The 22,138-nt window shown below is 44.4% G+C and overlaps 1 protein-coding gene across 1 annotated transcript; it reads left to right on the top strand.

Moving 5' to 3' along the window:
- The first annotated feature begins 1,204 nt into the window (after positions 1 to 1,204).
- On the top strand, positions 1,205 to 21,299 carry DDX24 (DEAD-box helicase 24). Its single transcript, XM_011230931.3, has 9 exons — positions 1,205 to 1,319; positions 2,498 to 3,214; positions 10,350 to 10,859; positions 11,930 to 12,083; positions 12,353 to 12,868; positions 15,218 to 15,293; positions 17,572 to 17,760; positions 19,153 to 19,282; positions 20,748 to 21,299. The coding sequence occupies exons 2-9, from the start codon at positions 2,503 to 2,505 to the stop codon at positions 21,020 to 21,022; spliced, it is 2,562 nt and encodes an 853-aa protein (XP_011229233.1). The 5' UTR covers positions 1,205 to 1,319; positions 2,498 to 2,502; the 3' UTR covers positions 21,023 to 21,299.
- The last annotated feature ends 839 nt before the right edge of the window (positions 21,300 to 22,138 follow it).

Below are 22,138 nucleotides of genomic sequence, written 5' to 3'. Positions count from 1 at the left end.
TTCTGCCAGTTGTCTGCCTTGGGACTTCTCCCTGAGTCTTCAGCCTGCTGGCCTACCTCATCCAAGTTTGGATATGTCAAGCCTCCACAATCACTGCGAGCCAATTTCTTAAAACAAATTTCTCTCTCTGTATATACATATCTTGTTGCCTCTGTTTCTCTGGAGAACCCTGACTAATACAGATTATTTTGCCAGTTTTTCAGAGACCTCCACTGAGAATCTCCACCATGCCCCATTTTGACCCCAAATCCCACTTCAGGAGCCCTATTTCTAGCTGGTTTCTGCTGAGAACCCTTTTGCCACCAAACAGCCTTGTTAGGCAAGGTTCTGTCAGGACAACGCTGCAATCCTCCAAGGTGTGTAACTAGCCCAGAGGGGACGGGAACCTTTGTTCTGCCATGTAGGGACATGCTGTCCTTCCTCCTCACTCTGCCATCTGCACGGCTTCAGTCTCTAGTCATCAGACTTCTTCAGACACTACTCGGGCACAGGCTTTATGTACCCAGGCCCTTGGGGATACGCTGGCAAGTTTCCTCCAGAAATAAGTTCTGTCCCATGGTGGCTCCAAGACAGGGTGGGGAGGCTCACTTGACCTAAACTTTATGAATTCCTTTAGGACTTGTCAAGGTCACTAGCCAGAGACAGCATATGGGAAAATTTTCTCAGATGGTGTAGTGATGCCCACATCGAAAAGGTGACTGTCTACTGTGAAGCTGATCTCTCTGCATATAACAAAAGAGACAGTTCAGCTCGGCAATTAAAGCATGAGCTTTGGAGTCAGACGGACATAGCCAACCATCAGTGAGCAATAGCTAAGGCATGAAAAAAACAGAGAAAACAGCACCCCTGCTACAGGCTGGTTGGGTTGTAAATGAGATGCTAAAACGTTTGCAAGGCTCCAGGCACACAGTAGGTACTTTATTCGCGGACAGCCACTACTACAACTAGACCAAGAACAGAAGAAAACACGTTCCGGTGCGCCAGCTGGCACTGAGCCAGATGCTGCACCGCCGACTCACCTGCTCCACCTACCTGCTCCCTAAGCCCGGCGAGGGGGAGTACCACCGGCGCAGCCTCACCCACGCTCCCTTTCACCACTCTTTGCACCAGCTCTGCAGAAACCTGTCATCCGTCGCAGCGGCAGCGAATCACGCGGCGGCGCCTAGATGGGGGCGGGACTTCCTGTCTCAGGGCTTGCGCGTGCGTGTGTGCTAGTCCCGCCCCGGAACTGCGGTCGGCGCTGCAGCTGAGAGACCGCGGTGGAGGAGTGTGCGGCCGTTGGCCGGCGTGTGACGGAGCCGCGACGGCGTCTCCACGCGGTGAGTCCCGTATCCCGAGCGGGGCTGGGGCAAGCCCCCGGGACTCGTGTCGTGGGCCTTTCCTGGGCACTGGCCTGAGTTCTCGGGTCCAGAGAGGGCGGCCTCTGGCCCCGCGCCGGGGACCCCTGTTGTGGGAGTCCAGGCCCGTCAGGGTCGGTCTCTCGCGTCGTGCGCGCGTTGTGCCCGAGTCGAGGCGGGGCCGGGCCCCTCGCCCCCCGTGCCTGACCACTCCCGCCGCGGTGGAAACCAGGTGGTTTGCGGTCGTGGCGGATCTGGAGCGGTGGGTGAAGCCTCCTTGCGCGCTGACGTGCCGAGCCGCCGAGGCGCCATGCTCAGCGGGTTCTGACGTGCGTCACCTTTTTATGTCGGTGTAACGACCCCCTGAGACAGATACCGTCATCATCCCTATTTTACAGGCGAGGAGACTGAGGTTCACAGAGATGAGACGTCCGCCATAGACCCGGAGCCGGTCCGGATTCGTACTACGGTTTACCTTTGTGCTTTCTTCCAGGACCTGTTATATTTCTTGGTCTTTGTAGGTGGAGTGCTACTCAAGCGGCCTCTGTGGAAATGTGTTTTAAATCACATAAAATGTAACGAAAAAGCTGGATGGGCAAAGGCCAAAATGGTGTGATAGGCATTTGCCTTCTTGGGGCAAGGCTTGAGCCCTACAGTAAAGCTGGCCTCCTAGTCTCCCCCCACCCCCCCCGCGCCATGCAACCCCTGCACATTCTTAATTCGGCCTTCTAAATGACTTGGGTGTGGCAGGCTTTATTCTCCATGCTTTACTTAATTTTATTTGTTTGCATGAAACATTTTGTGACTTAGATATTATTGGGCCCCTCTCCCTTATTTAAAAGATGAGAGCACTGAGGTTTAGGGAGGATTAAACATCACTGTCCAGGGGCACACAAGCAGTAAGTACTGGGTCTGGAATCCAAACCAGGTCTAGCTCATGTGTCTGTGCTCCTCCATCTCCTGTGTACCCTCTGTTCCAGGTCAAGCTGCCTACTCTGTTGGTATATTTCTTCTCCTCTTTGATCTTCTCTATCTCCTGTGTTCTCACTTCTTTGCAGAGCCTGGTACTCTGTAGGCTGTTTAGAAAATATTTGTTGCCTCAGAACCCTACGCTCTTCAGTTGCCAATCTAATGGAACACTGGTCTCCTTTTCTTTTCAGCAATCATGAAGTTGAAGGAGACAAAAACAAAGCCAAAGCCATCAAGCTATGGCAAATTTCAGACAAAAGGAATCAAAGTTGTGGGAAAGTGGAAGCAGGTGGAGATTGACCCAAATATATTTGCAGATGGGCAGATGGATGACTTGGTTTGCTTTGAGGAACTGACAGATTACCAGTTGGTCTCCCCTGCCAAGAATTCCTCCAGTCTCTTTTCAAAAGAGGAGCCCAAGAAGAGAAAGGCACAAGCTGTTTCAGGAAAGGAAGAAGGAGAGTCCAGCTCATCAAAGAAAAAGATGAAGTTCAAGAAGAACAAAGACATGGAAACTGAAGGAATCAGTGCCCAGAAAGAGTTTGAAGTCAAAGATACTGAGCCAGAGCCCCAGGAAGATGGCACAGTTTGTCCTGATCCACAGGTAGAGGAGATGGTATCAGAAAGCTCAGCTCAGACTGTTCCAAAAAAGAAAAAAAAGAAAGGGAAAAAAAAATTGGAGCCTTCCCAGGGTACTACTCCAAAGGTGCCCAAAAAAGCAAAGACATGGATGCCTGAAATGCAGGACCAGAAGGCAGATGTAACGGCTTGGAAAGATCTGTTTGTACCCAAGCCAGTTCTCCGAGCACTCAGCTTTCTAGGCTTCTCTGCACCCACACCAATCCAAGCTCTGACCTTGGCACCTGCCATCCGTGACAAACTGGACATCCTTGGGGCTGCTGAGACAGGTAAGGGCATCCTTAGCTGGCCAGGGTAAGATTGCTTTTGGGTTGACCTTGTGGCTGCTAGCAGGTTGGATGGCTTGGGGAGAGGGGAATTTGGGGACCTAACCACAGAAGCAGTGTTGAATGAAGGTGTTTAGAAGTCAGCCAGCTCTGGGTTGAAATCTGCCACTTTCTGATTGGTATCCTGGACAGGTCGCTTTATCTCTCTGACTGCTATAGGTCCTGTTATAAAATGGAGTAACACCAGTACCTAGTACTCCCCCCCCCTTTGTGGGTTAAATGTAAATGCCACAGTAAAGTTTACACAGTACACTGCAAGTGATTTGCAAATAGTTTTTTCCTATTCTTGAGCCTTCCTAAATGGCTCAGAGGGGTAAAGTAGGGCTAAGATCAACCCTCTAGAGAGGTAAATCTTCATTAGTATAAGGAATAAGTGTCTAATTCTCAAGAGTTGTCCAAAAAGAGCTGCTTTGGGAATTGGTGAGGTTATCATTATTGGAAGGATTTGAGTTTGTGGTAGATAACCATTAGGTGGATTTTGTAGGTAGATGTTGGCATGAGGTGACTGTTGGGACTAGGTATTATTTAAAGTTCTCTCATTCCCTGGACCATCTAAGACTTTGTCAAGCAATGACACGTTGACTTGACCTCAATAGATTAAGTTACTGATTGGAGGGAGGAGCTTGTACTGCCTGGTACTAAAATCCAACCGGACCAGCAGTAACCAATAGAAATATATATATAATGTGAGCCACATAGGGATTTCTAGTTTTCTAGGAGGCATATTTTAAAAAGGTAAAAAGAACAGGTGAAATTTAATTTTAATGATGTATTTAATCAATTATATAAAAATTTCAGTATGTAATTAATGTAAAATTATTGAGATATTTTACATTATTATTTTTATACTAAGTTTTCAAAATCTGACATGTTTTTTGAACTTGTAGCACATCAATTTAGAGTAACCACATTTTAAGTGCTTGATAGCCATCCACACGTGGCTAGTGACTGTTATATTGTATGGCATAGAACTAGCTCATCTAGACACTTTGTGCCTTGGGTTTCTGGAAAGGGTGGTCAGGAAAGTATGGGTGAGGTCGTGTGGAAGAGTCACATAGATGGAAGAGTGAAGAAGCTTCGGGAATGGAAGTAATATAACATTTTCTTAGCATTTAAAATGTATCATGCACTGTGTTAAATACATCATATTGATAAACTCAGTTCTCAGAATCACTCTAAGATAGGTTGCATTATTATTCTCATCTTACTGATGAGGAAACACAGGCTCACAGGAGACAGTATCCCTGAAACCACAGCTGAAAAGTGGTAGTGCCTGGATTCTAGAGTAGGTCTGTGTGCTATTAAGCATTCTGCTACATTGCTTTGGTTTGTGCAGAGGCCTAGAAGTGGGTTTTTGGAAGCAGAGGCAAGGTTGTGTGAGCCACTATGGCTAGAGCCTGACAGTTGGATTCATACCACAGCTCCTGTCGGGCTATCCCTGTGGAATGCTGTGAATCTGCAGGTCCAAGATTGTCAAAGACTTTTGGGGCTGTGGGCAAACTGTTGCCCATACAGATAATGCACATTTCCATCACCCCCAAAAGATGTTTTGGGGCCCTTTTTGTAATCTCTCCTGGGCCCGGCTCCTTGTTCACCCCCAAGGCAACCTCTGATACGCTTTTTCGATCACTATGATTAATCTGTATTTTCCAGAGTTTTATATAATGGAATCATACACTGTACTTTTGGGGGGGGGGTGTTCAGCGCTTTCACTCAGCATACTGTGAGATTCAGCCATGTTATTGCAAGTACCAGTAGTTCATTCCTTTTTGATGAGTAATATTCTGGTGTATGGATATAGCACAGTTTATCCATCTGTCGGTGGATATTTTTGTTCTTTATAGTTTTTGGCTATACAAATAAAACTGTCTATCATAAATAGGGGCATCTGGTGGCTCAGTCGGTTAAGCCTCTAATTCTTGGTTTTGGGCTCAGGTCATAATCTCAGGGTCCTGAGATTTATCCCCATGTCAGGTTCTTCACTCAGCAGAATCTGCTTAATATTCTCTCTCCCTTTCCTTCTCCCNTGTCAGTCTTTGTATGGGTATATGCTTTAATTTCTGTTTGGTAAATACCTGTGGAATAGCTAGGTCTTAAGGTAAATGAAACTTTTTAGGATTTTTCTGAAGTGATTATACCATTTCACATGCCCACCCAGTTCGAGTTTGAATTGGTCCCTGTCCCTGCCAGTACTTGGTATGTTCAGTCTTTAATTTTATTTAGACTTTTAAAATTTTAGCATGGTTTCCTTGTTTTTTTAAACCTTGACCNGGCTTTAATTGATATCTTCCTAGTGACTTGTTGAGCATCTTTTTAAGTGCCTATTTGTATATTCTTTGATGGTGTCTTTTCAATTCTCTTGCCCATTTTTTAATTGGGTGGTTGTTTTCCTGTTGCTGAATTCATTATATATTCTGGCTATACCCCCTTTGTCAGATACGTGGTTTATGATTTTTTTTCCCAGTCTGTGGCTTGTCTTTTCATTCTCTTTACAGTGTCTTTCAAAAGATCAGAAGTTTGTTATTTTGAAGTTCAGATTATCGCTTTCCTTTTTACGAATGTGCTTATTTTATACAATCCTTTGCCTAACCCGAGATCACAAAGATTTTCTCTAGTGTTTTCTTCCAGAAGTGTTATTAGTTTTAGGTTTTATGTTTTGCTCTGTGATCTTTATTGTGTTAACTTTTGTTTATAGAGAGGTGTGGATCAGAGTTCCTTTTTTTCCCCCTGCATCATGGATATCCAGCACCGTGTGTTGAAAAATCGTCCTTTTGGGGTGCCTGGGTGGCTCAGTCATGAAGCGTCTGCCTTTGGCTCAGGGCTTGCTCCTGGCATTCTGGGATCAAGCCCCGCATCAGACTTGTCCCCTGGGAGCCTGCTTCTTCCTCTCCCACTCCCCCTGCTGTGTTCCCTCTCTCGCTAGCTGTCTCTCTGTCAAATGAATAAATAAAATCTTAAAAAAAAAAAAAAAAAGAAAAGAAAAAAAGAAAAACTGTCCTTTCTGCACCGAATTGCCTTTATATGTTTTTTTGAAAATCAGTGACTATATAGGTGTGGGTCTATTTCTAGAGTGTTTTTTCCCCCCATTGATCTGGTCTGTCTTTTTATATCAGAACTTCACTATCTTCGGGGCGCCTGGGTGGCACAGCGGTTAAGCGTCTGCCTTCGGCTCAGGGCGTGATCCCGGCGTTGTGGGATCGAGCCCCACGTCAGGCTCCTCCGCTGTCAGCCTGCTTCTTCCTCTCCTACTCCCCCTGCTTGTGTTCCCTCTCTCGCTGGCTGTCTCTATCTCTGTCAAATAAATAAATAAAATCTTTAAAAAAAAAAAAAAAAAAGAACTTCACTATCTTGGATATAGCAGCTTTAGAATAAGTTTTAAATCAGGTAGTGTAAGTCCTCTTTGTTCTTTTTAAAAGTTATTTTGGCTTTTCTAGGCCCTTTGCATTTCCATTTGAATTTTAAAATCAACTTGTCAATTCCTGCAAAAAGCCAGCTGGTATTTGGATTGAGATTCCATTGATTATAAAGCAAACTGAGGACAAATGACATCTGGACAATATAGAATATTCCCATGAATGTAGTATATCTCCAGTTTTTTAGGCCTTTAATTCTTTTTTTTAGCAATGTTTTGTAGTTTTTAGTGTATGCACGTCTGTTATTAGATTTGTCCTTAAATATTTTTGATGCTATTGTAAATGGCTTAAATTTTTCTATTTCAGATTGTTGCTAACGAAGAGTGATATGATGGCTTTGTGTGTTGGCCTGTGGGCTGCAACTTGGTACCATCAAGTAGTTTTTTCTTTTTCTTTTTTTTTTTTTTTAAGATTTTATTCATTTATTTTACAGACAGAGAGAGAGAAAGAAAGAGTGTGAGCAGGGGGAGGGGGAGAGGAAGAGACAATTCCAAACAGACTCTGTGCTGAGCATAGAGCCCAACACAGGTCTCGATCTCACGACTCTGAGATCATGACCCACACCAAAATCGAGAGTCAGATGTTTAACTGATTGAGCCACCAGGCACCCCCCCATCAGGTAGTTTCTTGAAGATTACATCAGATTTTCTATAGTTATCATCCAGTCTAGATGCCTTTTGTTTATTTTTGTCTTATGACAATAAAACCTCCAGTACAATTTTGAATTGAAGTGGTAGAGTGGGCACCGTTGTTTTGTTCCTGATCTTTGGGGAACAGTAGTCATTCTTTCATCATTAAGTATGATGTTAGGTCTAGATTTTTCGTAGGTGGCCCTTTATCAGATTGAGAAAATTCTCTTCAGTTCCTAGTTTGCTGAACATTTTTATCAGTAATGGTGGTTTTTTGAAACGCTCTTTCTGCGTTTATTAAGATAAGCGTTTTTCCAGTTTGAGTCTGTTGACAGTGGTGAATTACACTGATTTTCAAATGCTAAACTAAACTTACATTCCTGGGATAAACCAAATTTGGTCACAGTGTTATTATTCCATTTATATATTGGATTGGATTTGCTAGAATTTTGTTGATAATTTTTAAATTTCTGTTCATGGGATATTGGTTTGTTCTCTAGTAATGTCTTTGGTTTTGGAATCAGTAATGGAGGCCTTGGAATGACTTTTGAAGTATTCTTTCCAGTTTTCTGAAAGAATTTGTATAGGATTGGTATTTTTTTTTTCTTCCTTAAATATTTGGTAGACTTCATCTTTGCCTGCACTTTACTTTGTAGGATGGGTTTTAACTAGATTTAATTGCTTTAATGTATTAGGAATATTTGCGTTACTTATTTTTTCTTGAGTGATAGGTTTCTTTGAAGTTCTATTAGTTTTTGTTCCCTCTGTTTTAAAGCTCTGTTATATTTAGGTGTATAAATGTTTAGGACTGTTGTACCTTCTAAATGAATTTATTCCTTTCATTTTGAAATGGCCCTCTGTATCCCCAAAGTATCCTTTTTTCTAAAATCTTCTCAGTCTGATATTAATGTACCTTTTCCAGCTTTGTTTTGATTAATGTTTGCATGGTGTGTTTTGCATACTTGTATTTTTTTTAAAGATTATTTTAAAGTAATCTCTACACCCAATGTGGGGCTCAGATTTACAACCCCGAGATCAAGAGACACATGCTCTATCAACTGAGCCAGCCAGGTGCCCCTCATACTTATACTTTCAACGTACTGACGTCATTGTATTTATTTCTGGTTTCTTGGAGCTTCTAAGTTGGTGAACCCATCCTTGTGCTGGGAGGGTGGTGCACCCCCAGATTCACAGGGATGGAAGCCCTTGGAACCCTTCCAGACCTTGCCTTATGTACCTCTTCATCTGGCTTTTCATCTGTATCATTTATCATGTGCTTTATAATAAACCGAGGCTTGTAAGAAAACAAATAAAATGGCATTCTTGTAGAGAGCAGGTGTTGGGTGTTGCTGTTTAATCATTGTGACAGTCTGTCTTTCATTTGTTGAGGTCATTTACATTTAATGTGATATTGGTTAAGTTGTAATCTTATTTTGCTGTTTGCTGTACCCTTTTTCCTTTTAGCTTCTTTTGGACTGATTATTTTTTGTGATGGCATTTTATATCCTTTATTGATCTTATTAGCTGTAACTGTTAACGTCTTCTAGTGGTTGCTTTTGGGTTCATAGTATATCTATAAGTCATAGTTTGTCTTCAAGTAATAATATCCTATTTTATATATAGTACAAGAACCTTATAAGACTATATATTTCCCTTTCTCCTTTACATTGTACTTTTTGTTTTACACTTTGTATGTGTTAGAAATCCAAAATATATTTTTATGTTTAATAATTTTAAGTTTACACTTAAATAATAAGTTTAAATAAGAAAAAGACATCTTTCATACTTACCCAGTTCCCATTACTGTTTCTGGTACTCTTCTTTTGTACAGATCCGGAATTTCATCCAGTAGCATCTTCTGCTTGAAAGACTCCCTTTAGTACTTATTGTAGTTCACGGTTGCTAATGATAAATTATTCAGCTTTTGTGTGCCTGAATGTCTTTATTTTGCGTTTGTTTTGAAAGGAATTTTTGCTGTGTAGAGAGTTCTAGGTTGTCTGATTTTATTTTTTTTTCTTTCAGATCTTCAAATAAAGATGTAATACTGTCTTCTAGCTTTGATGGTTTCTGATGAAACGTGCTGTTTTATCTAAAGTTTTAAGGATCTGTTTTGCTCTCTTTTTTTCTTATAATTCTTGCTTATTGTGCCTTGTTTTCTTGTGGGTTATTTTTTTACTGAGAGCTGCTCATTTTCCTTTGAAAATTATTTGTGAAAATTCTTTTTAATAGATTTATTTATTTGAGAGAGAGTGAGAGATCAAGTTGGGGGAAAAGCAGAGGGAGAGAGAATCCCTTGAGCTGACCCTGTGCTGAGCGCAGAGCCTGACTTGGGGCTCAGTCCCACGACTGTGAGATCATGACCCAAGCCAAAACTAAGAGTCAAACGCTCAACGACTGAGCCACCCACGTGCCCCTTGTGAGAATTCTTTGAGGCCTGTGATAAAGGTTTTTCCCTCCAGAGATCATTTATTTGCTTTTGCTGGGGGCATTTTAACTTTGGAACTACTTTAAATTCTCAACTTGAGCTGTCTTGTTTGTTTGTATTAACCACCCAGACTTCATTTATATTCAAAGATCAGTTTGAAAATGTCCAAGCATAGATAAAAGTGTGCTAATTTTAAGTTTTCTCAAAAACTAAGAAAATTGTCTTCTACTCCCATCTTCTCCGCCAAAGGTCTTAGGAAACTATATATAGATTTCTATCCCCCATACCCTAATGTGGTGGTGTTTCTTCACAACAATGACAAAACACACAAAACTTGTCTGTTTAGATTTTCAGCACTTGGACTTGTGTGTAGCATTAGGAGACTAGCAGGCCTCACTGCTAGTCTGCTAGACTTTTTCTCAGGCTTTTAATTACAGATGCCCTCTGGTTGCAGTGCTCTTGGGGAACCATGCTGAGTTGAGGAGCTTTGGGCTGTTCAGGGTAGCACTTGGCTATCAGGGTCCCTTATTCTGTGTAAAAAAAAGAAGCCCAGACAAAAAGTATGTGTATTTATTGATCACACTGTTTTTGTTTTTTGTTTTACTTTAAAGGAAGTGGAAAAACTCTTGCCTTTGCCATTCCAATGATCCATGCAGTACTGCAGTGGCAGGTGAAGAAGCCTACTCCAGCTCTAAGTAGCACAGGAGCATTACCTGGTGAGACCAGAACCGAGGCTGAAACTGAGTCTGGTGTTTTGCCTGATGAGATTGGAACTGAGGGCGAAGTCCTGCCCAGTGAAGCTGGAGTGAAGACTGGAGCACCACCCAGCAATGTCAAGACTGGAGCTGCTGTCTCAGACCAGGTGCTGCCCTTCTGTGATGATGATGCTGGTGAAGGACCTTCTTCTCTGATCAGGGAGAAGGCCATCCCCAAACAGGATGAAGACAAAGAGGAAAAGCTTGATGAAGAGGAAACTGGAAAGTTGAAGGAGGAGTTGGGTGGCAAAATCGCCACCTGTAAAGCACATCCAAAGCGCCCTCTGCTTGGGCTGGTTCTGACTCCCACTAGGGAGCTCGCAGTCCAGGTAAAGCAGCACATCGATGCTGTGGCCAAGTTTACAGGTAAGGTTTAATTCCATTTAAGAAGTACTTCCTGAGAGGATCCTAGATGCTGGGGTGGCAAAGGTGAACGAGCTGTGGCTCCTGCCCTTTAGGGGAAATCTCTCACCTGCCAGAGAATTAAGCCTTACAGAAAAATGTTTGAGTGACACTTTCTGAATTCTCCCAAGGATGACGCATAGCTAATGCCACTCTAGATGCATAGGAAATTAGTCAATTTATCGGATATGGTGGATGCTTAAGGCAGGGATTGGCAGAGTACCTCTTTCTGTGAATAAAGTGCAGCCACACCCATTTGTTTACATAGTGTCTATGGCTGCTTTTGCACTAGCAAGGTAGAATGAAGTTAGTATTTGTGACAGATTTAGCTCACAAGGCCAAAATGCTTACTATTGACCCTTCAAGGAAAAGTTTGCCAGCCTTTGCCTTAGGGCACTAGAACTTATTCTCTCAGGGAATTCCTTTCGGGAAGGGCTGCACAGTGAGAATTTTAACTTTGTAATAAAAGCAACAGTTACTTACCGAGCTCCTACTGTGTTCCAGGCACTTCACTAAGCACTTTGCCTACCTGATCCTGTGTTTTCTTTCCACATTGGATACCTTGAGAAGTCCTCCACCAGAGATCAGATCACACAGTAGGCATTAGAGGAGGTTCATAGTAATTCTAATTGAGGGGGATGGGCAGGGCTTTCTAGGGAGGTATGTCACAGCTGCAGAGTGACCTCATTCCCAGCATTGTGGTGCACTACTGCTCAGTTTTCCTGGAACTTTGGATGTAAACATGCCTGGGTTCAAATCCAGCTCTTCTGTTGTTGATAAAGGGGAGGGAGTAGAAAGAAATGAGGTTGGGGAAATAGGCAAGGCCCAGATCATAGAAGTCTTGATGTTCCTTCTAGGAGTGGCACCAAGAGTCAGGCCAGGCCCACTCTTTTAGCGCCCCCCCGCCCCAAATAGAGAGGGGAGCTGTCCTGGTGATTGATTGCTTGGGCTAATCTGGGACACCTGTGTCAGTCATGGCATAAAATATTCAGCCAGACTGATTAACAGGTTCTTTTCTATTTTGTGTACCATAGGAATTAAAACTGCTATTTTGGTTGGTGGAATGTCTGCGCAGAAACAGCAGAGGATGCTAAACCGCCAGCCAGAGATTGTGGTTGCCACTCCGGGCCGGCTGTGGGAGCTAATTAAAGAAAAGCATCCTCATTTGAGCAACCTTAGGCAGCTCAGGTAAGTGACAGTATCTCCCCCTTCTCTTTCACTCCCTTTTCTGTTGTGGGCCTGAGGTAGCATAGTAGCGAATGCACTACCTTCTCCCTATCACTAAGGGCCATGGTGTGGTACCAGCCAGACGTTGGCCTTTAGAGAACCATGCATGAGGGGGATCGAGTCCTGATGGTGATGTGTGTGTGTGTATGTCTGTGTTGAGGGTAGAGATGGTAGTTGAGTGTGCTATATAAATGACTCCTCAGGTTACGTGGGTTTCTCTGGATCTGCAGGTGCCTGGTGGTCGATGAGGCTGATCGGATGGTTGAGAAAGGCCACTTTGCTGAGCTCTCACAGTTGCTGGAGATGCTCAGTGACTCCCAGTACAACCCAAAGAGACAGACGCTTATTTTTTCTGCCACACTGACCCTGGTACATCAGGCTCCTGCTCGAATCCTTCACAAGAAGCACGTTAAGAAAATTGACAAAACTGCCAAACTTGACCTCCTCGTGCAGAAGATTGGAATGAGGGGCAAGCCCAAGGTCATCGACCTGACCAGAAATGAAGCCACAGTGGAGTCACTGACAGAGACCAAGATTCATTGTGAGACCGATGAGAAAGACTTATATCTGTACTACTTCCTGATGCAGTATCCAGGCCGCACCTTAGTGTTTGCCAACAGTATCTCCTGCATCAAACGCCTCTCTGGGCTCCTCAAAGTCCTGGATATCATGCCACTGACCCTACATGCCTGCATGCACCAGAAGCAGAGGCTCAGAAACCTGGAGCAGTTTGCCCGTCTAGAAGAGTAAGTCAGGGCTGACCCCAGAGCCTAGGTTCTAGTCATTAGGTCAAGGTTGCCAGGATGGTGGGGAGATGGTGGGAAGCTACCTTCTGACATGGAGGCCTTATCAGTAGAAGGTAGCCCTTTTTTGCACATCATGAAGCAGGCTTACGCTCATCTAATGCATGTGGTTGCTGATAATGCCCAACAGAAACTTTCTTAATAATGAGTAATGGTGACATTAATACCTATTGTTGTGGAGAACTAGAGTAGGTATCCTGTTGGCAGTTTAGATATATCATCACATTCCTTCAATTCTAACATCCTTGAGAAGAAGCAGAATAGATTCATGGTTAAGAACACAGACTGGATCCAGACTGCTTGAGATTAAGACCTTGTCTGTGCCACTTGTAGCTGGCCAAATTACTTCAAGTGTGTTTCAGTTTTCTCATAATTAGCATAATAGTATAATAATAGAAGGTAATTGAGAGGGTTGTTGGGAAGATTAAGGGAATACATATAAAGCATTTAGAACAATGCCTAGCCCATGGTATGTACTTGGTAAATGTTCATTACCATTTATCATTTATTGTCATTATTCTCATTTTGTAGATTGATAAAAGTAACATCTAGAAAAGCTAATCAGCTTGCCCAAGGTTTCTCATCCTGAAAGTGACAGAGCTGGGCCTCAGACAAACCGGTCAGACCCAGAGTTCATGCTTTGTCCTGCCATGCTGTCACTGTGCATCTCCTTTGGGGCCAGACTGATGTTCAGGCAGCAGTGTGCATATTGTCAGGATAAGGACCTGAGAAGTTGAGGTCAAGTGTAGATTGACTTTTGCCTGGTGTTTTGTCAGATTACGGAGTGATTAGTTTCTAGAAATAGTGTCTGGTTTACCTCCCTTGGAATGTTGCTAGGTAGAAGTTAGCAGTTTATGTGTTGTCTAAGTAGGGTGTCTTGATTGGATGGGGGCCCCCAAATGTGGGGCAACAATCACGTGAAAGCCAAGGCACTGGCATTGAAAGAATTCACCTGAGGCAAAACAAAGGAGATAGTTTATTGAATATACCACAGGGGAGTGGGCAAGCAGGACAATAGAGAGGCTGTCTGCAATGAGGCAGTGGATGGGGCTGTTTTTAAAGGGGAAAGATGAGGAGGTATGGCCATGTTCTCCCTTTTTTTGGTAACTGCCTAGTTGTAAGTAGCCTATTGGTCAGTTAGGGTCTATGGGTATTTTGAGGTGGGTCACCCGATGGGCCTGTCTATACTCAGCCAGGTGGTACCTGTGGGCACTTTCTTTCTACATTCCATTCCTCAAGTCTGTGTGCCTAAAAGTGGCCTCTCCATTTAATTCGATCAGGGATTGGGAAACTATGGCACATGAGCTAAATCATGTAGTTTTATTGGAAGGCAGCAAGGCCCATTTATGTATTGTCTATGGCTACTTTTGCAGTGTAATAGCAGAATTGAGTAGTTTCAAGAGAGGCTATCACCTGCAAAGCCCAAAATAATTTTTGGTCTGGCCCTTTATAGAAAAAGAGCAATGGTTGAATATTTTACAGGCTTTAATTTGCATCATATTCCGCAGCCCTACCTCAGAACTACAGGGAGCCAGGGATTCTGAAGAGCCCAGAATCTTAAGTTTTTAAGACATAGATGAGGTGCTTTTGACTTTTCCTTGAACTACACATACATTAAGAAACGTTACCCAATGAAATTATTGAGTGCTTACTGTGAACCAGGCACTGTTCTAGGTTAATAGAACAGTGAGTAATGCAAAGCCCTTGCTGTTACAGGGTTTACATTCCAGTGAAGGGAGATCAAAAATTGAAAAGCAACTATGTAGTTTGTCAGGTGGTGCTGAGTGCTGAGGAGTAAAGTTGTGCAGAGAGTTGTGCCAAAGTGGGGTCAGGGAGGTTTCCCTGAGAGGGAGGGGTTAACGGCAAAGTGTGGACAAAGCAAGGAAACCTGAATGTCTGAGGAAGACTTTGTAAGGCCTACAGTGTAGCAAGTGCCGAGGCTTGGAGGCCAGAGCATGTTTGGCAAATTGGAAAGAAAGCGAGGATGTCTCTGTGACCGGAGGGAAGTGAGTGGGAGGGTGATAGAAGATGAGGTCACTGACCTAGAATATGTATGGCCTCATCTAATTTACTGGAGGTGGTCTTTTATTATTGCAGAGTGTGGCTTGTTGATCGTAGTCAGTGAGACCCAGCTTTGGATCCCGGCTCCACAAGTGAATAGCCATGTTTGTGCTTTGGGAAGTTAATCTCTCTGAGCCTCAGTTACTTCATCTAGCGTACTCAGCAGGTGGTAAAAATCTGATGAATGATAGCAACTAGTTATTATTAATGAGCTTTGTCTCTCTACCACAGTTGTGTTCTCCTGGCAACAGATGTGGCAGCTCGGGGCCTGGATATTCCTAAAGTCCAGCATGTCATCCATTACCAGGTAGGGGCATTAGGGAATTTATTGCATCGAATGGGGAATTTTTTAACCAAAGGTTTGGGGAGGGAGGAAATAGAGGGAGAAGAATTATTAATCCCAAGGCCTCATGCAGCAGAGTATCACTGGCATCTAGTGGCTGACTATCTGCTGCCATGTTTGGAACACTCATGAGATTTATTCTCAGAAAACCTCTTGGCACTTCTGATATCACTTAGCCCCTCTCTCTTTGATTTGGGCAAACTAATTGATGTTGGCAGGTTTAGAGTCTTATTTTCTTCCATGGAATGGGCATAGTAGCATGTAAATTGGTTAGTTACCCTGTTATAGAGAAGTAGGAGAGTGTGGTGGTTAGGACCTGCCTAGGCTTAAACCCTAGCTGTGTAACCTTGAGCAAGCTGTTTAGTCTCTTTCTGCCTCAGTGTTTTTATTTGTTAAATGGAAGTTATCACAGTGTCTACTTTTTCAAGTTCTTATTAAGGTAAAATAAGTTATTATGTGTGAAGAGTTTAGAAAGACAAAGGGCATATCCTGAGCACTTACTAAGTGTGAGCTGCTGTTGATACTGACCTTAATATTAGTGCGTGCACCCAGTAAATCCTAGCATAGAGTGGTGGTTAGGAGTTTAGGCTTCAGAGCCACCCTTGTAGGGTTCAGATGCTTGTGGCCTGCTTCATAGGTAGTTAGCTTTGGGCATGTTACTTAACATCTCTGGTTTCAGTGTCATTGTTTGTAAATTGGGAGTGATGTTGCTGCCTAACCCGCAGGGTTACCATGAGAATTAAATGAGCTCTTGCTGATGAAACCTCTGGCTCAGTGTTAAGTACTCAGTAAGTGTTAGCTATTCTGGCATTGTTATTTCTCCTTTCTAATCCCTCATGCTTTAAAAAATTTTTCAGGCTATAGGGGCACCTGGGAGCCTCAGTCAGTTGGGCGTCCAACTCTTGGTTTCAGCTCAGGTCATGATCTCATGGGTCATGAGAGCAAGCCCAGTTTCGGGCTCCGAGCTCAGTGGGGAGTCTGCTTGAGGATTCTCTCCCTCTGCCCCACCCCCTGCGCGCTCTGTCTCTCTCTGTTCTCTCAAATAAATAAATCTTTAAAAAAATCAGAGTGCCAATTCAGTGTAGCAAATCTTTCTTTCTCCTCTTTTTGGGGAAGAGGCTGGATCAGTCTTTGGGGAAGAGGAGATACCCAGATAAAATATAGTCCTAGCCCCTGAGAAGTAGCACACCGACTAAAGGAGATGAGATGGTCACAGCCATAATTCAAGGCAGAAGATATTAGAAAGTTGCAAAATATAACGGGAGAGAGTGGTAACTTCTAGTTTGGGAGGTGGGGAAGGGATTTCTAAAAGATGCTTTGCATTTAAGGATGGGGAGGATCTGGGCATGTAGAGGTGGAAGGGAAGGAGGAGATAGTGTGGAAGTGGACAGTTGGCTACAAGTGGGGGCTTATGTTGGGAGAAGAAGGTGAAAAATGGCCAACAGACTGCATTTCTAGCACCTTATGAACAGTTAAGTACTTAGAGCTGCATTGGAAGTGGTAGTGTTAATTTGGGCTCAGTGGAGAAGAATGTTCTTAAGTAGTGGTGTGTGCTGTGGGTGCAGGGGAGGGAGGGATTGTCAGCACCCATGCCACACCGGTGGATAATATATCCAGTATGTATTATAGTAGAAGCAGTAGAGCCTAGGGGTTAGCATAGGCTTTGCAGCTGGACCGCTTCAGTTTGAATCTTGGCTCCACTATTTAGTCCTCCACCTAGGGGGAATTGTTTAACATCTCTGTGTGTCAGTTTCCTTATCTATAATATAGATAATCATGAAAGCATTTCATGTTATTGTTTGTGAGGAATAAGTGGGATGATATATGCAAAGTGCTTGGAATTGCCTGGCCCATTGTAATCACTAAGTAAATGTTGGTTGTAATTACCATGTTCAATCATTCATGTAGAGTTAATGAATCAGTGGAGTTTCTTTAGTTAGAGTGGGAATTACGGTCAGGAATCTTCCTTTGACTCAGGAAGATTGCAGTGGCAGCTTTGGGCTGGGTCAAGGGGAGTGGAGAACACTCGAGACGAAATAAGTGACTGTCATTGTTCCGTTGAGTGGTCATCAGGGTCTGAAACCAGGGCAGGGCTCATGGGAGGGCAGACGCTGCCCAGTGAATGGGCTAAAGAATTAGGACTAAGGGAAAAGGGCTGGGTGCCCAGCTCGGGGAAGTTGGCCCTGAGGGGAAGAACGCGGTTGGTGATAACAACGTGTTGACTTCCTGGTTCCTCTGGCAGGTCCCTCGTACCTCGGAGATCTATGTCCACCGAAGTGGTCGAACAGCTCGTGCCACCAATGAAGGCCTCAGCCTGATGCTGATTGGGCCTGAGGATGTGATCAACTTTAAGAAGATTTACAAAACCCTCAAGAAAGATGAGGACATCCCACTGTTTCCTGTGCAGACAAAGTACATGGATGCAGTCAAGGTAAAAAGAAAAATTAAAACTCTCATACTAATGAGGGAAGGAATCGTGTTGCGCCTTCACCTTGCTGTGAGGCTCTGGCAGTAGGACCCTTGGAAACTAATAGTTCTACCAACAGCTGAATAGGAAGATTCATTAAGAAAGAAAGAAAGGGAGGAAGGAAGAGGAAGAAAGACAAAAACAAGAAAAGAAAAGAAGTGGGGCACTGTATGTGGTAGAAGGGAGAAAGGTGAGTGGTCAAAAACATGAGGAGTTTTTTTCTTGAGCCCTTTCTTCACTGCCCGTCCCTGGAACCTCCACTACCACCTTCTCCCTCCACTGGACAAGGACAGTGAGTGTGGCTGCCTGGACATCCAGTGGTTGTAGGGAAGTAAGGTCAGCTTGTCTTGCTGAGGCAGATACTAAAGGTTTGTCACATCCCTGAAGCAAATGCCAGTAATTCTACCTTTGGGGTTTTATTTTACTCAGCAAGCATTCAGTGGAGTAGGTGCTGCTGACTATGGGCCACCGTGTGTCAGGTACCAAAGCCAGGTGTGGTTTCCCCCATTGAGGTGCATTGGCTTGTGAGAGAGGCTGAGCTAATGCTGAAGTTCAGGTACAGGTGGAGCACTGCGGGACTGGTGGGCATTATGGTTATATTGGTAGGAGATGAGGTTTCCTCCAAGCCTCTTGCATATGCAGAGGTGGAGAGGAGGTAGAATTCCAGGAAATGAGGGAGCAGAAGCATGGAACAGTTCAAGGACTGTTGGCTCCAATGAAAGGAGTGTTAGCCATGTGGGAAAATATGATGGGAGATGAGCTTGGAAGGATGGAGAGGACAGAGAATTCCCGTTAGCAGGGAGAGTTGGGAGGTACCCTCACTTCCCATGGCTCCTTTTCCCCACGCTACAGGATCTCTTCCATTTTGTCCATGTTTCCTCTCCTTGTGTTCTGACCCCAACACCCTTGAGCGGGAGAGTTGAAATATTTTTGGCAGGAACAACATGGTAGAGAGGGAAGGTGGTTCTGTGAGTTTGTGGTCCCTCTGATCAGTCACAGTGTGGCTCTAACTCAGGGCTGTTGGGGTGTGTCAGGGTTCCAGCTCAGCTATGGGAGCTATCTGTGGCATCTGGGGAAAAGAGTTCCCTTTGGACACCTGTAGATTGGCAGTCCAACCAAGGTGGGCTTCCAGCAGGTGGGGCTCTTCAGGTTTGTTGTTTAGAAAGCTGTTTCTTGTGATTTCATTTGTGTACTCATGTAATGATTGCCCTCTGTGCTTTTATCAGGAACCAGAACAAATTCATTTTGATGGGAGCTGATCTCAAGCTTTTTTTTTTAAAAGACACAACTTACATGAGCCTTTGCTTCCTAGAGGCCTGAACGCTGTCAAATGAACACTGTATTCCTTTCCCCCAGGAACGAATCCATTTAGCTCGACAGATTGAGAAAGCGGAGTATCGGAACTTCCAGGCTTGTCTGCACAACTCTTGGATTGAACAGGCAGCCGCTGCCCTTGAGATTGAGCTGGAAGAAGAGATGTATAAGGGTGAGCGGGCTGCATGGGACTTGAGGAATACGTTTAGCATTTTTTGTTATTTCCTTCAACTTTTGTCCTGTTGGAACGTCTCAACTACCGTGGGTCTTGTTAAAATCAGCAAGATGCCTTTTACTTCTTGTCGACAGGCTTTAGTCTCAGACGAGCCTACAACCCTTGGTGTTTGTTCCCTCTGTCTTATTTGTCAGGATCCTTCAGGTGCCTCCTTCGTGTGGAAAGGTAGTGACATCAGGGGTAGGCTTTGCGGCCAGTGGCCAGTGCTGGTCCATTCCCTTAACTGGCTGTGTGACCAGGTCGAGCCTCTTAACCTCTCTTTTGTACCTAGGCTGTTGTCATTTATGAGATGCAGGTCGTAACGTTCCTATCTCATGGGGTTATTGCAAAGATGGCTTGAATTGATGGATATAAAGTGCCTATATCAGTGCCTGGCAAATAGAAAGGATTTGATACATTTTAAGTTATTATGATCATTATTGTTCCTACTACACCAGTCATCATCTCATCTGACTTCCATGGTCTCATGACATAAACAGAGCAGGAATTATCATCCTTTTACATATGGAAAGTAGAGGCTTATAGAAGAGAAGCTGTTTGTGCAGGGAAATAGCTCCATTACCAGTCCTTTCCTGAGTCCCTACTCTGAACCTGGGCAAGAGCCTAGGGATTCAGTGATGAATCTGTGTGGTCCCTGCTCTAGGAAAGCTCTTGAGTCTAAGAAGTGGTAGAATCGAATCTAGAACTGACGACATCAGAGTTGGTCCGGTGTTTCCATCCCACAAGTGGGCAGCCCAGCTGAGGTGTTGGCATCTTAGTGCCAGAGCCAACAAAATCAGAGGCTGACAAGCAATCTGCCCAGCGTGGAAGTTGGGAACCAAACCAGTGGGCTTGGTGACAATGAGCTGTTCCTCCTGATAGCTCAGGCCTGGGGCTTGAGCTTTGCTTCCTGAGAACTGGCTGGTGTGGGGCCCTTTGTCTGTCCCCACCCACACAGGTGCAGTCACAGTGCTGGTGGGGAGGCGTAAGAGAGCTGGGCTGCCAGATGGTGTTCACAGTCTCCTGGGGGCTTTGTACCTGTCAAGTCACCATACCCCAGCTAGCAAGTAGCAAGTGGGTGGGTCGTAGGAAGAAAACTGATCTTCAGGTCAGGAACCTTGGATTCTAATCTCAGATTAGAGGTTCTAATCTCTGGCTAGTTCTGTGACCTTCGGCAAGTGCCCACGAATAAAGTGGAGCTAATTCCTGACTTAGAGGCTTTTTTTTTGAGAAATGAAAGACGTAATGGCCCTGAGTATCCCTCCCCAACTAAGTTAGAAGTTAGCCAATATTAGCTTCTATAGAGAACTTTTGAGCCTTGATTCCTCAAGAGTTCCAAAACATTTTTCATCACAAGTATCCATCAAGGGAAACAAAAAGTTTCTACAGATCATAGTGAATATGGTCTGTTTTGCATCTTAAGGAAGAAAAACTGACCAACAAGAAGAGCGTAGGAGACAAAAGCAGATGAAGGTGCTGAAGAAGGAGCTGCGCCATTTACTCTCCCAGCCGTTGTTCAAAGAGGACCTGAAAACGAAGTATCCGACTCAGTCTGGCAAGCTGCCCACGCTCATGTCTACCCCAAGAAATGGTGAGTCTGCTTTGAGCCACCTCGCCAAACAGAAGAAGAAGAAGACGAAGCAGCCACCCAAGGAGCAGCAGCAGGAACAGCCGCAGCCGAGTACAAGTGCAAATTAACTGCCCTCCAGGTCAGTCTGTTAGCAACTGCACATTGTTCTGTGTTCTCTGGTTATGTGGAAAATCTTCCCACTTTGCCTTTAACTTGACTATCAGCCCCAGTTATAAAAATCTCCCTTTTCCATGCAGCCCCCATTGCAGGAGAGACCTCATGCACATTTGTGTTGTTTTGGAGTTAAGAATTCTATGCAGCAGCTTATATATTTCTGTATTCCGGTGTTCATAGGCTTCTTGTATGTTCAGCTTGTTTTCGTCAATTAAAAGTAGTCAGAACCAGCATGTTATCCTGAGTTTTTAGCCATAATATAGCTGTCCTAATTCTCTGGTTGGAGGATGCATGTAGGGTGCGTCTCATCCCATTGGATAGTGTGGATGGAGCAGTAGGTCTTTGCTTGTGTTCCCACTTTTCTCCACAGCAGAACCCTAATAGCTCTTCAGCTCTCTACCATTCACATTCTCTTATTTGAGCCACACTGCAAGATGGGCAGGGAAGAGGTTGCTGTCCTTGGGTTCCAAGAGAACACAGGTTTCCTTTACATCAGAGCCATTTGTGGGGAAGCCAGTAACAGTATGCAGAGTCTGGCATTGTGAGGCACTTGGGATCTGGCACTAGCCAATTTCTTCAGCCTTGTCTCCCCTCCCCTCTGTGTCCCGCAGTGGTTGTTGCCCACGGTCCCACACGCCCTTTCTCTTGTCCTGAGCCTTTATGCAAGCTTTTCCCTCCGCCTGCTTGCCTTTTTCCCCATCCTTGAGCATGGTCTCTAGGTCCCTGCGCCCCCAGGAGCGCATAGTGTCCTCGGGTGGGCTCCCATAGTAGCCGTGCTTACTTGTAGCACTTGGCACACTGTATTGCCTCTGCTGTATTCCCCCCTCCCCCCAGCTTTCTCTAGGTTAGTCTAGATGAGTAGCCACAGTTGCTGGAGAAGCATTGATTTTTTCACAGCTAAGTCTGGGCTTCTAAACACATGTCCCCTCGGCTTCATGGTTGACAAGCTTGGCAGGTTGGCAGCAGTGTTCCCTCAACCCCTCTGGGTAACTACAATAGGACAACTAGACTGAGCTCAGAGTCGGGTATCCTTGAGTGCTGATCAAGTACCAAGCACTCTTGGGCACTTT

This window comes from Ailuropoda melanoleuca, chromosome 14 (assembly GCF_002007445.2).
Source record: "Ailuropoda melanoleuca isolate Jingjing chromosome 14, ASM200744v2, whole genome shotgun sequence".
NCBI classification, from domain to species: domain Eukaryota; kingdom Metazoa; phylum Chordata; class Mammalia; order Carnivora; family Ursidae; genus Ailuropoda; species Ailuropoda melanoleuca.
Note: the sequence above shows the minus strand (reverse complement) of the source record. Positions and strands in the feature narration are given on the sequence as shown.